Here is a 13,878-nt window from a genome sequence, read left to right on the forward strand (position 1 = left end):
CTTCTCTCGTGAGCTTCAGTCCCTACATACAGGAGTGTTTTTTTCATGGACCAGCTGCCCCCACCCACCCACCCTTCTCAGTTTGCTGGAACTCCGAAGGCCGCCTGTATCCTCCACAGCTACGGAGGGCCATTCGCTTAATCCAGGGGAGGGGATCGTCCTTTCTTGCTCTCACGGTCTATTGTAAAAGGTTCCTCATCTCTAGCCCTCAGATGGGAGGCACCACTAGCTCAGATCCATCGCTGTCTAATGCAGAATTCAGTTTCTTTCCAGCCTTGGGTGTCTGGAAGCCTCTTAGACGCTGTGGCTGGCAGCCAAACACATACCATGCGAGGGTACACTGCCCTGAGATAGGGAGGTTCCATTTTTTTTGTAACCAACCATTACAATCCATGACAAGAAACAGGCCACTGTAAGCAAGAGTCCTTTACCTGTCTAACGACCTCTCAGGAAAGGTGAAGGAGCCCCGGACGATGCGGTCGATGTAATTCAGGGGGACCTTCTGGAGTTGCAGGCACTTCAGCATGATAAAGTCATATTTGCAGATCAGGAGGGCCGAGTCTGTGATCACCAAAACACGTTCCTTCTCATTGTTCCAGTGATCAATCCTGGAAAGAGGTAAGAAGAGGGCTGTCAAACCAAAAGTTTAGGATGCGTTTGTCTTGTGGCTCAAACAGAGGCTTCCCACCTCCGCTTCCAGAAGCTCCATCCGACAGCACAGCCCAAAGGGAGCCGGAGCTCAAAAGATCTGGAGGGCCAGAGGTGGCAGAAGAACCACTGAGCTTAAAGGATCTTGGACAGCGGGGAGGGAAAATATGGCTCTCCATTCCAGGACTTGGAGATCTGCTACTAAATCAAAGGAGGAGGAAGGGGAGAGACCAGATTGCAACCCCCAGAACCTCTAGCCAGCACATACTCCTCAGGGGATTTAACAGGGATAAATGCAAAGTTTTACAGATAGGTTTTTCGCATTCAGGGTCTTTATTTTAGAAGAGGAAAGACAGAAAGAACTGGGCATGTTTAGCCTTGAGAAATGAAGCCAGAGGGGAGATAAGATAGCATTTTTCAAAGACTTGAAAGGCTGCCCTACAGAGAAAGGGCAGGATCTGTTCTCGATCATCCCTGAGTGCAGGACACACAACCATGGCTCCAGCTACAGGAAGCCAGATTTAGGTTGAAGGTCAGGAAAAACTTCTTAACTGTTAGAGCAGTACGAGAGTGGAATCCATGACTTCAGGAGGTGATGAGCATTTCAACGCTTGAGGTGTTCTAGAAAAACTGGACCACCCTCTGTCAGACCTGCTTTGATTTGGGTTCCTGCCTTGAGCAGGCAATTAGACCGGATGGCCTTAGAGGCCCCTTCGAACTTTGTAATTCGGTGATCATCATCATCACCAAAACCACAACTTTTGCAAGCTCCATAGAATATTGAGTAGGTGGACCTGTGTTTACAGGCCTGTGTAGGTCACCTTGATCCCTTCATAGCCTTGAAGACATCATGGAAAACAGTCCTCAATTGCATGTACTCAGCGCTTGATGCTCTCAACATTTCCACCAACTTCTACCCTGTTTTATGCATTTTATTTAAAAACAAGAAGAAAAAGACTGATGTGGCATGTGTCAAAGACCTTGATGCCCATCCGACATGAACATATAGGAACCTAACAAGAATTAGTCAGAACAGAACTAAAAGTGTGCAGTATCTGGGAAACCTTCAAGAAAGAGGTGAATGCAATGGAACTTGAGCATGAAAAAGTTATTCCTGGATCCGTGCAGATCGTGCTTGGATTTTGGAAGCTTTTATTTATTCATTTTTTGAAACAAGTGTTCATATTTTCAGCAAAACCAAGCAAATGTCTTGTAGTACCTGGAAGACTAGCAAATTTTATTTGGCATCAGCTTCCATGGCTTATAGCCCACGTTTTCAGAAGCACACCTCCTAAACGAGAGATCCCGTTGGGCCTGCCTTGTTGTGGAAGAAAAGAGGGAGGAAATAAATAAATAAATAAATAAATAAATAAATAAATAAATAAATAAATAAATAAATAAATAACACCCAACAAAAATATGAAGAATGCAAATGCAGGGACCCAACAGCAGAGTTTTCAAAATGAGCCATTTTTGGCTTGTGCACACAGACCACACAGATTCTATTTTTATGGTGAGCCACTCAGAGTAGACATGGGTATAAATTTAATTAATTAATTAATTAATTAATTAATTAAAATAAGACCGACATACCCTCAACCAGCATGCCTGTGATTCTGGGAGTGGTAGCAAAATAAATAAATAAATGAGAGATTTCCTCTGTGTGTGGCCATATTCGTCTTAGAGGAAAAACAGCAAAGCATCTTCTGCCTCCTTAGAGGCTAACAAGTTTTATCTGGCATAAGCTTTTGCAAAAAGGATGATGTCATTTACACCTGAAGAAGCATGGCCGTGGGCTGTGATGGCGGCCGGTGAAAGGCACCCTGTTTTTTTCCCCCAGTGAAACTGTTCAGAGCCCTCCCCAGGGCTCACACAACACACTCAGCCATAGGCATTTCGATTGGCACACCCAGTGTTGGCCAGGAGGGGACTGCCAGGATACACTGGCAAGCCATATCGGAGTCGTTTGGCTTTGCTGCAGGTTTTATGCTTCTGTTTAGATTAGGTGACCACATACATACTATGGATTGTTCTGGTACAGTGTCCGCACTTGGCCCTTCAATCAGAGATGGTTTGATCTGCACTGCAAACCACAGCCCCCCTTTGCTTTGATCCCACCCTCTGCTGATCCCTTTTTACCGTTCATTGTAAAAAACATTGTAAAAAATTCAGATCATGGCCACTGGTCCAATCACCTCCTGGCAAATAGAAGGGGAAGATCTGGAGGCAGTGACAGAGTTTACTTTCTTGGGCTCCATGATCCCTGCAGAGGGTGACAGCCGCCACGAAATTAAAAGACGTCTGCTTCTTGGGAGGAAAGTGATGACAAACCTTGACATTATCTTAAAAACCGAGACATCACCTTGCCAAAAAAAGTCCGCATAGTCAAAGCTATGGTTTTTCTAGTAGCCATGTATGGAAGTGAGAGCTGAACCCTAAAGAAGGCTGACCACCAAAGAATTGATGCTTTTGAATTGTGGTGCTGGAGGAGGCTCTTGAGAGTCCCCTGGACTGCAAGGAGAACAAACCTATCAATTCTAAAGGAAATCAACCCTGAGTGCTCACTGGAAGGACAGATCCTGAAGCTGAGGCTCCAGTACTTTGGCCATCTCACGAGAAGAAAAGACTCCCTGGAAAAGACCCTGATGTTGGGAAAGTGTGATGGCAAGAGGAGAAGGGGACGACCGAGGGTGAGATGGCTGGACAGTGTCTGCGAAGCAACCAACATGAATTTCACACAAGTCCGGGAGGCAGTGGAAGACAAGAGGGCCTGGCGTGCTCTGGTCCATGGGGTCATGAAGAGTCGGACACGACTTAATGACTAAACAACAAAAGCATTAAACTCAGGGGTTTGTTTAAAACAATAAATAAATGTGTCAGGATGACTGATGAGAAAGGTAGTGGGTGGGCGTGTTTTTCTGCATTTCAAAACATCACAACCAGTTTAGTATGTTACCAGAATAATGCCCATCTTTCAGTCACATTCCCACCACCCCACCGTTCTTTTGAGAGAAAGAAACAACAGATCAAAAGGGGGAAACATCATTTGAATTGTTACAGCCTGAAAGTGGCTGAGGGGGGAAATCAACAACATCTGCATTGGGGGCCAAAACGAGCCAGAATGATTCAGACTGGGCTTTGCATTACTTACTTACTTATCAGCCCATTAGAGCAATACACTCTTCTGGGCAGTTAACAAACCAAAAGCAAAGAATAAGTAAACACAAGTTTCGAACCATCACAAGACAACCAACAAACCAATCAAACAAAAAATAGAAAGTGCAATGTTTCATAATGGCAGGCATGTGATCAGTTACTTTCAAAAAAACACCAATTCATCCATTTTACAGCAGCAGCCAAGTTGCATTTTTGGACCACACTTCCCAAAGTCCTCCATTCTGCATGGCTGCTTTGCTCAGTGGCTTGGCGGGGCGAGGTGCAGGGCTGGACATAGCGGTCCAGAAATGATTCCCCACTCCACCCTACTCGCAGCATGAGCCAGGATGCAGTTGGTCAAAGACATGTATCACGAGTTCTGCTGAAGAAGGCCTGGAATCTGAGGGGTTAATTACAGCTGAGGAAAATGTTGGGCAAGTAGAATCACAGACAGCTGAATCACCGCCAGATTCTCCTCCCTCACTAGCCAGAGTGAGAGATAAGCTTCGGCAGAGACTCACAACATGAAGGTCTGAGGCTTGCATGAATGCTTCTCACAGGAACATCAGGTCGACCAGCCCAGAGTTTTAACAGGATGGAATGTTTCTAGGAATTAGATGATTGTTGCTGCTATATAATTTGTGCCCAGAGGCTTGGAAGCTTGTGGAAGCAACAAGTCAATTCCCTGGCTCGCGCCCATGCTCCTGCTTTGTCTTGAAACTTGCTCTCTTGACCCTTGGCTTTTAGATTTCGGACTACGGTTTGTGTTTTGGCTTTGACAATTTGGCATCTGTTTTGTATCTCCAGGACTTCTGACCTTGGACTGGCTTATTGGATTTTTGCCTGCTGAATCCCCCGGGAATGTGACAACGTGGCAGAGATGAAGGCCATGGGGTTGACAGATGGCTGGTCCTGGTCAAAGTGGGGAAAGCCTGCTTAGCTGGCACCGTTGGGGTCAGGAGAGGAAAATGAGCCAGGTGTCAACAGCAGGGCCCGGTGAGGGTAAATATCCAGAAACGACATCACCCACGGCAAATACTCACTCTGTCATCAGCCAGAAGCTGTGGGCTGTTTCTCCCATGCTCACAACCACATGGGCCTTCAGGTCATCCATGGCTTGATCGAATGCTCCAGCCTTAAATAAACAAAATAAACAAGTAAGAGGAATACTGTGCTTCCCTCAAAATAAGACCGGTTCTTATATTAATTTTTGCTCCAAAAATGCATTAAGGCTTATTTTCAGGGGATGTTTGATTTTTTTTTCATGTACAGCCATCTATGTTGATTCAAAGACAGTCCTGTCCTCATCTTCTGGTTGCTGCACAAGGGTGGAGGATGGGGTTTCATTGAACTGGGGATTATTTTTGGGGTAGGGCTCATATATTACGAGCATCCTGAAGAATCCTACTAGGGCTTATTTTCAGGTTAGGTCTTATTTTCAGGGAAACAGGGTATATACAGGCAAAAAGCTTTTCTCAGCTTGCAATGAAGATTTATTTATTTATTTATTTGTTCCATTTTTACCCCACCCATCTAGATTCGGGAATCCCCTCTGGGCGGCTTACAAAATATAAAGACAAAAACAGTATTCAAATAACTTGGATCCTAAAATGTATGTCTTTACATGGAGAAGAACATCTCGAGGGACAGAGTGGACTCCTTGGACTTCCTAATTAACGCTTTACCTGATGCTCTTTCTTCAGCTGAAGTTGGTTAACTCTGAAGAAGAGCAGATGCTTCTTCCCATACTAATCTCCAGAGCAGAGGCCACGGGCCATGGCCCTGTGCATCTCCACCTTGGCTAGACCTAGGATGTCACTTATAACTTTCCCCATGCGTTCCTCTAAAAATGCCACCTTTCTGATTTCTTAGGGTAAAAGTTTGGACATGACTTATTTTCAGAGGTGCCACGTACTCTTCCAATAACCAGGGAGGGGAGAAGGGGATGCCCCCAGTGAACTCCAGTGAGGCTCGCTCCTCTAACTCTTTCCCACCTGATGGCTTCCAGTAGTCCCAAGCGATCAAAGGGACAAGTCTCTCCAAAGGGCAGACTCAGCAAATCCACCCCAGACACGAGAGGGGGGGCCCTTCTCTCTGTGCCCTTCTCTACTTCTGCACCCCATGAACCCACCCTGGGCAGCCACGGCAGGGAATGCCACTCACCCTTGTGACAAAATATCTCCTTGAATCATAAGGGTCCACGTGAGGCTGCGGGTAGAGAATGCGCTTTGAGGCAGAGGGTGGAAGGGCCACAGGCTCGGGCTCTGCAGCGCCTTCCGAGTCCAGTTTCCCTCTGTCCTTCTTGTACATCTCCTTTTCTGTTTCAACCGTCCGAAAATCCTGGTCATTTCCACTACCAGACATTCTGGAAGCCTTGAAGAGAAAGAGGAACTGGCTGGATATGTTGGCACAGGCCAGTTGTGCCGTCTTGCCTCTTGGCCTCCCATCACATCCTCATTTGGGGGCTGCCCCACATAACCCGTTTTGGTTCCCTTCTCCTCTGTGCCTCACCTCCCTCCCTCTCTGTTGCTTTTTTCTGGCATCTCTTCGAACCCTCGCCTGGCCCATCCTTGCACGCATGTCCACGCTTTCAATTTAGCCTTCCCTGTGGGGTTGTTTCAATGACGTCCTTTGTTGATTTCAATTGTTTCCAATGCCTTTTGCTTAATTGTAATGGTTCTGCAGTGGGCCAGGTATATGCATCACATTGTTCTTTTTAGCTAACTGTGGTTTTCATCTTAAAAAAAATAAAGCTTGTAAGCCATCACTCACAACCCTACAATCAGCCAACCTGACTGGGAATTCTGGGAGTTGTAGCTCCCCCTCCTGCAAAAAGGGATGCTTCTGCTTTGATTTCATTTCATTATCATTATCGTTTCATTTATTCTTCTCAGGGCTTCTCTTGAGTTGTGCTGTCAGTTCCACCTTTGAGCTTCCGCACCAGCGCTTGCCTGCTGAAGCTGCACCTTTTCGACAGGAAGGGCCCATCATCCTCTCTCCTCACGGATGCAAGGACCAGTGTCCCTGCTCAGGAGCACCCCAAAATCTTCCCCATTCCCTGTAATGGAGCCTTGGAGCGGAAACTGATGGTGGGGGGAAAAGCAAACCTCCTGTCTCCTCGAAACGCTGCTTTTGAATTACTTTGTGAATTGAAAAAAGATGCCCACCCAATGCTCCCCAAACACACGTTCCTGAAGGCCTCTTAAAAATGCAGCTCCGTAATGGGAACAGTGCAGCCTAGCCGACTGGGTGCCTTGAATTCGGATCTCGCTCTAGGTTGTTTGCCAGTCCTCAGTGTGTTGCGGGCTTCACAAAACCACACAGTTCTCACCCACCCACCCGTTGCCTGCATTCTTATGCAGTTCAATTTCAGCAAATAAGGATCATACACTTCTGGGAGAAATGTGCATCGCCTCCTGGCAGGGCTCCGCAGGACGGCTGCTGCAATGTCACCCTGACCTCCGCTCGTGGGTTCTCCTGGCACCCGCCGGGACCCTGCAAGCGAAACAATTTCCAATATTGCCTACGGCGGAAGGAGAAGCAGCTTCTTGCTCCCATTAGCTAATGCCCAATGTACGAGATATTGCTAGAATTTGGCAGGACAGGCTTCTTAAGGAGGCAGCTGGCCTCCTTTGGGGGGAAAAAGAAGGGGAGGTGGATTCGAATCGAGAAGGACAAGATGCCCTGAACCTGAAATGTTGACCTTGGACCACCTGGCCTTTTATTCCTTTTATAGGACAAGGACCTAGATTTTCTGGAGTTTATTCTTCACCCCTCCATCATGCGTCCTGCAGATAGGTGGGGGTGGCCACGGGGGATCAGGGTTGAGCCTGAGTCACAGCCCCACCCCTTTGGAGTCCTGATTGGAGGAGGAGGAAGGGGGTGGGCCAAAGGAGAGGTATAAGAAGGCTGAATCCGGCAGCCCTCACCTTTCCAGCCCAGGTGAACTGGGTTGATGCAGAAGGAATCTGGGAGTTGTAATTTCCCAGGCTGGTGTCTCAGGATGGCTGCTTTTGCTGGCATGCTCTCTACTGTAGGACGTTCACATCGAATCTGGTAATCGTTTACCCAAAGCTAGATGCTATTGCAGATCCGAGAATCCCCTGTTCTGGGGCTTGTTTTTTTTTTTTTCCCGGAAGCCATGGCTCCAGATTCTAATTTCAGTACATGTATGCTCTACTGCCAGTTGGGTGTATAAGTTTCTTCTCTTTTTAAAAATCTCATCTCCACCCAGCATTGTAGGTCTGTCAAGTGGTTAGGGCACCAGCTCAAGAAGTAAGGTACGGCCCTGCTTCTCTGCATCTCCTGGATATAAGACATATCTCAAGGCCATCAACTCTAGGCATGAAAGCTCATTAATTCAACATGAAGGTGTTAGTAGGAAATGACTACTTAGATGAGGCCAGTCTTGGGTGCACTAATATATGTAAGGAGTCTCAAGGCGGAGTATGAAAAACGTATGAAAAATATATTGTTTTAGGAGAATAGGAGGAGAAGGGGACGACAGAGGACAAGATGGATGGACAGTGTCATTGATGCTACCCTACCAACATGAATTTGACCCAACTCTGGGAGGCAGTGGAACATGGGAGGGCCTGGCGCGCTATAGTCTCTGGGGTCACGAAGAGTCGGACACAACTGAACAACTAAAGAACAACAACACCCTGTAGGGTTGCCAGGTCTCAGGCCTGGCCCCCCTGAGTCTCACTTTTGTAGTCTGTGCTTCAGGTTTTGGGCTTTGGACCCAACGGCTCTCCTACCAGTCTGGCAGCTGCCAAATTTTGGGGTCTTTCTTGTGCCTTCAGAAGATACGGTCTAGATATGCTCAGAGGCACCCTTGTCTGTTTCCATAACTTAAAGACTCCAGAGCTGCTGGTGCTGGTGCTGCTGCTGCTACTGGAACCCAGACGTTGGCCATAAAAGCCTCCCCATTTTCTGCCTGTCACCCACAGCCCATTTTGTCATTGTTGATGAAAGATCTGGCCCTTAGGAACCAGGATTTGGGAGGAAGTGGCAGGGGATGGGATGTTAGAGTTTCATCTATAACCTTGCATGCGTTCTGTAGTTTGAGTGACTGGGAGGAACTTTTGTGGGATGGAGTGATTATACAGCACTAACCAATCATGCCGTACAGCTTTTGAAGTACAAAGGGAGCCCAGCCTCTCCTCTGAGTGAGTTCAGAATATGTCGCTGTCTATTTTTGTTTGTTGATGGCTGGTTGTTTATTGCTGTTGATCTGTTTCTTTGGTTGCTAGTATGTGTGTAGTGAAGAAAGCAACATGCGCCATAAGACGCCAGCCTGGATGAGGCCACCTTGTCATGACAGTAAGAAAGGCAATCAAAACTGTTCTGTCAGCAGGTGGGGGGAGAGAAAGTATTTCCGGAGGATCTCAAACGAGAGGAGTCTGTTTGCGGTCATTTGTCCACACTTTGGTTTCCCAGGTCATAATTTTCTTAAAGTTTTGGCAGCAAATATGACACCACTTCAGGATACAGCCCAGAGTGGATCACAATTGGCATGCAAGTGTTGGATGACTTTTTAAAAAAATAAAAACCAACACCCTAGCTACAATTTTCTCTGGAAAGAATTGGAAAACTGGTAATAGTCTCTACCCAGGTAGCGTTTTATTCCCCCCCCAAAAGTAGAATCCTCTGCAGATGATCTGGAAACAGAGTGCAGAATGAAAGCAAGTCCCATTGCCGGAACCATTTCAGCCTCTAGGACGGAGCCGTTTTTAAAGACCTTATTCCAAACATCCCTGTTTGGGGTTAAAACCCTTGCACAGGGATGAGACCCGGGGGCTGTGTTTTAAGATGAAACGGTGGAGCAGAAAGGACCCACCTTCAGGCCGGCTCAGCCGTAGCCTCACCGGGCTAGAGCAACACAAAACCTGGGTTACCTCCAAGACAGCTCAACCGAATTAAACCTGCCGGAACCGGCCACCTGTCCTGCTGGTTCCAAGCCGATAATCTCTGCATATACCTTTTAAAACCCTTGTCCTGCCCTGCCCAGTTTCCTTTTCTGTTTCACTCCATATAAAGTTTGAAGAAGACCTCTGGGGAACGAATACTCTCTTGCTCTTGCTTCAGGGAGGGCCTGGCCTTGGGTGGCTTCTGTTTTGTGTTAACTTCATAGTACAGAACATGTTGCTGTCTCTCTGTTTTCCTTCTCTGGAGATCGCAAGGACCAAACCTGCGGAAGGAACCTCTCATCTTGATCTACGTCCCTGGATTGCTGCAAAAGGGTTAGGGCGAGGGTGGGCTCTCAAGTCAATTCCGACTTAGGGCAACCCTTTTCCAGAGTTCTCCAGGTACAGAAGCAGTTTCCCCTTTCTGGGGGGTGCCCTGGGACCCACGTGCAGCCTGGCCCGAGGCCAGCTCTGCTTGCAGGTGGTGCAATGGGGACGTGAACTCCCCTGCTTTGGGCCAGAGACCAAAACCACCCAGCTATCCAGCCATTATGAAGGGAAGAAAAACACAGGCTCTAAATCCCTGTGCAAACAGCGGTTCCAGAATGGGAATAAAGACCACCGTGCTCTCTCCAGCGACTGTTTGCTTCCTCTCGCGCGCACACACCCCGCACCCCGTTGCCACGTTGTGCATTTCTCTTCCGCAGAGGAATCCATGCAAGACCATCCCAAGGAGGAGTGTTCCATGCCGACCTTACCTGTGCCAGGTGTGCTGCTGCAGGTTCTCCCCAAGCTCTTCGCACAGCCCTGACCCCCTCACTCCTCCCGGCGGCAACAGCTCAGGTTACCTGTCCAAACCAACCTGTCTGGCCAGGGAGGGCTGATGAGGAAGTGCGAAGGGCTAGCCGGGAGAGGATGGGGGTGGCGCTTCCCTCCCAGCCAGGTGCGGGCCAGGAGAGGCGTGGTGTCTGCACACCGGGGTTGTCACTGGAACAGGTGGTGACGCCCAGAGCAACTGCTTGCCACCTGTTAGCTTTGCAGGGTGTTGTCCCGCACGGAGAGAGGACGATGCCTTTGTGCCTTTTTTTCAGAGTTCAACACACAACCTCTCTCCCCCCCACTCCCCATTCCAACATTTCTGTTTTCCAAAATAGAAGATTTCTTGAGACCTTTTCCTGCACCTTCACAGGTGTGTCCAGTCTGGAGGCAGGAGAAGTCCTTCTCTATGGCTGCTCCCAGACTCTGGAACTCCCTCCCACTGGAGGCCCGGCCTCTTTACTTGTCCTTCTGCATGCAGGAAAAACCCTTTTACTTCAGGCAAGCTTACCCTGACTGATTGGCTGCCTGTGTGTGGGGTTTTTTTAATGGGTTGCTGTGCCTTTTATTGCTTCGAATGTGTTTTGCCTCTGTGTTTTGTACGGTATTTGCTTGGCCCCTTTTAGCAATTGTAGACTCTCTGTTGTTAGCTTTAATATTGCCTTGTAATGATGAAAGCTGCTTCGGGTCCTTTTTTAAGGAGAAAGGCCAAGTGAAGATTTTTTTTTTAAAAAAAATCAATTTAAATAGATTAAATACAACTGAGATATGAATAATTCTTTTGTGCAGTGCAGGCGTTCTGTCATTTGGCCACCCCAGAATTTTGCAAACTGTGTAGCGAGAACCACAATCACCCTTTTCTCGTCACCTCACTCCCACCTCTGTTTTTGTCTTCAGGACGGGAGGGCTGATGGTTCAATGGAAGGTATTAGTGTGAATTAGCAGGATTCTCCTTCATCAGGCTTTCTAGAACCGCCTTTTCCAAACTGTGGTGGGGAAACTCTCATCGTCCCCTTTTAACTGGCTGTGACACAGAGCCTCAATGACTGTGGTGGATATTGCCCCTGTTGTGAAGCAAGACTGTAAAATAGCCCCCCAAGCATACTTGAAAGTCTATTGGGCAGCAGGAATAGGGGGCAGTGATAAACCCATGCTGAACCATCTTTAATATGAAAACCGTACGATGAGACAGTCCAAAATGAAATGAGAGATAGTGCTGGAGGACAAGACTCCCAGGTTGGAATGTATTCAACCAGCTGCTAGGGAAAAGCAACGTAAATTCTGAATCTGTACAATATATACAGCTGGAACATGGAATGTGACAAGGATGAATCGAGGCAGAACTGGGAACCGTAAAGCAAGAAATAGGACTTATAAACATTGCAGTATTTGGTGTCAGGAAACTAAAGCGGACTAGAATTGGACATTTTCAGACAGACAGCTATAAAATGGTCTGCTCTGGAAATGGCAAAGTCAAAGGAAATAGAGTTACTCTAATGCTGAGACGAGATGTAGCACATGCAAGTAGGGGCTGTAATGTAAGGTCTGACCCAACAGTATCACTCAGACACCATGGAAAACCTATGAACATAATCATCACTCAAGTCAAGAAGATGAAACTGAATGTTTTTATGCATGTATCCAAGAGGAAATCGACCACACACCCAAAACAAAACATACTGGTATTTATAATCATAGGCGACTGGAACCCAAAGGTAGGAAACAAAGCAGAACCAAATGTTGTTGGAAAATTTGGCCGAAAGGATGGAAATGAAGCAGAATGACTCAGAGTTCTAAGAAGCCAACAGTCTATTTATTGAAAATATGTGCTTCAAACAGCTGAACGGATAGCTGTACACATGGACATCACCAGATGGTCAATATAGAAATCAAATGGACTGTGTCATTCGAGGCAGGAAATGGAGAAGCTCTGTTGTTACTGCCAAAACAAGACCAGGAGCAGATTGTGATCATAAATGGTTAATGTCCAGAGATGGGAACTCGGGACTCACGGGTCTCTATCCAGTTCGACTTAGGTCACACCAGTGACTTGACTCAGGAATTTTGGAAGGCAAGGAGTTGTGATTCAACTCATGACTCAGACCCATTGGTCCAAGTTGGGTTGTCTCTGGGAAGAGAAGCCGGGCCTGCTGCCTTTGAGGATGATGGTGGCGACAGGCAGGCTGCTGGAGGCAGGGGCTGAATCTTTGGGACCCAGGTCTCCTGAGTCCTAAAGAATAATTCAGGAGGCAAAAATGTTAAATCTGAAGCTGTCCTATTTTGGGCACCTCATGAGATGGCAGAATTCTCTGGAAAAAAAACCAATCGTGTTTGGGAAAGGCGGGAGGCAGCAGGAGAAGAGGAAGGCCCAATACGAGATAGACAGACTCCCTAAAAGAAGCCACAGGTTTGAATTTACAAGAATTGAGCAGGACTGTTGAGGACAGGAGATTCTGGAGATGGCTCATACATGGGGTCACCCTAAGTTGGAGGCGACTCAACGACACACAACAAGAACAACTTTCTGCCACCAGAAGCATATGCCGATGCAATGCAAAAAAGTGAAGGGGCCGGCCTAGAGTCGCATAAAGGTTTTCATCCCCATCCACCGTCTTCTGTGTTTCCCTTTCCCTTCGGAAGCCACAATAGCGCCCTTTATCCAGCAGATGGCAGCAGGAGACTCCTTATTATGTGAAAGAGAAACCCCCCCCCCCATGGGACCTTAAGCCCTGGCCTTACTGTTCTTAAAAATTGAAGGGAGAATCTAATATAAATCATTCATTCCTTAAACCCTTTTTTACACTTGAGCCCAGAGAAACACGGCATTGCTGCGTCACCTCGGTGGCTCTTGCTTTTATTTGCTTCCCCTCTTTCTGGCTCCTTCTGGCCCTGTCCTGAACGATCGGTTTCTTTCTTCCCAACCGGGAGCCGGAAAACAGAAAAGGGACTCAGGAAGAAACCTGATGGCTATTGATCCACCCTGGTTTGGGTCCCTGGCAAGATGGGCTAACCGAGGGTGCAACCACACTGGCCCTTGGGGTCTGGTCTAAATAGGATCCCTTGAAGTTGAAAGGAATAGCAACAGGTCACTTGATATGATCCTGAGAGCTTCAGCCATCAGTCTGCCCTTTGGAAAGGGTCAGGAAACTTCATTTCCTCTCCAAAACCTTCTGCCGGGGTGGGCTGGCATCAGGTCGAATACATGAACTTCCACTTTAAATCCTAAATAAATGCATTTATTTGTTTAATGGATTTAAAAATATTTTTACCCTGCCTTCCTCCTTCTTCATCTTCATAGGCATCCTTCAGTCTCGAGAGACTATGATATCGTGCTCTGCATGGAGGACTT

The 13,878-nt window shown here is 47.3% G+C and overlaps 1 protein-coding gene across 1 annotated transcript in view; it reads right to left on the minus strand.

The window, feature by feature from the left end:
* The window catches only part of TPRG1 (tumor protein p63 regulated 1), a 41,272-nt gene extending 30,611 nt beyond the window's left edge, over positions 1-10,661 (minus strand). Inside the window, exons 1-4 of the mRNA XM_072996368.2 lie at positions 10,472-10,661; positions 5,968-6,177; positions 4,848-4,939; positions 432-608 (exon numbers count right to left, since the gene is read on the minus strand). Coding sequence (XP_072852469.2) covers positions 432-608; positions 4,848-4,939; positions 5,968-6,168 — 470 coding nt within the window. The 5' untranslated portion in view covers positions 6,169-6,177; positions 10,472-10,661. The remainder of the gene's footprint in view (positions 1-431; positions 609-4,847; positions 4,940-5,967; positions 6,178-10,471) is intronic.
* Between the last annotated feature and the right edge of the window lie 3,217 nt (positions 10,662-13,878).

The sequence above is a fragment of the Pogona vitticeps genome, chromosome 3 (assembly GCF_051106095.1).
Source record: "Pogona vitticeps strain Pit_001003342236 chromosome 3, PviZW2.1, whole genome shotgun sequence".
Taxonomy (NCBI): domain Eukaryota; kingdom Metazoa; phylum Chordata; class Lepidosauria; order Squamata; family Agamidae; genus Pogona; species Pogona vitticeps.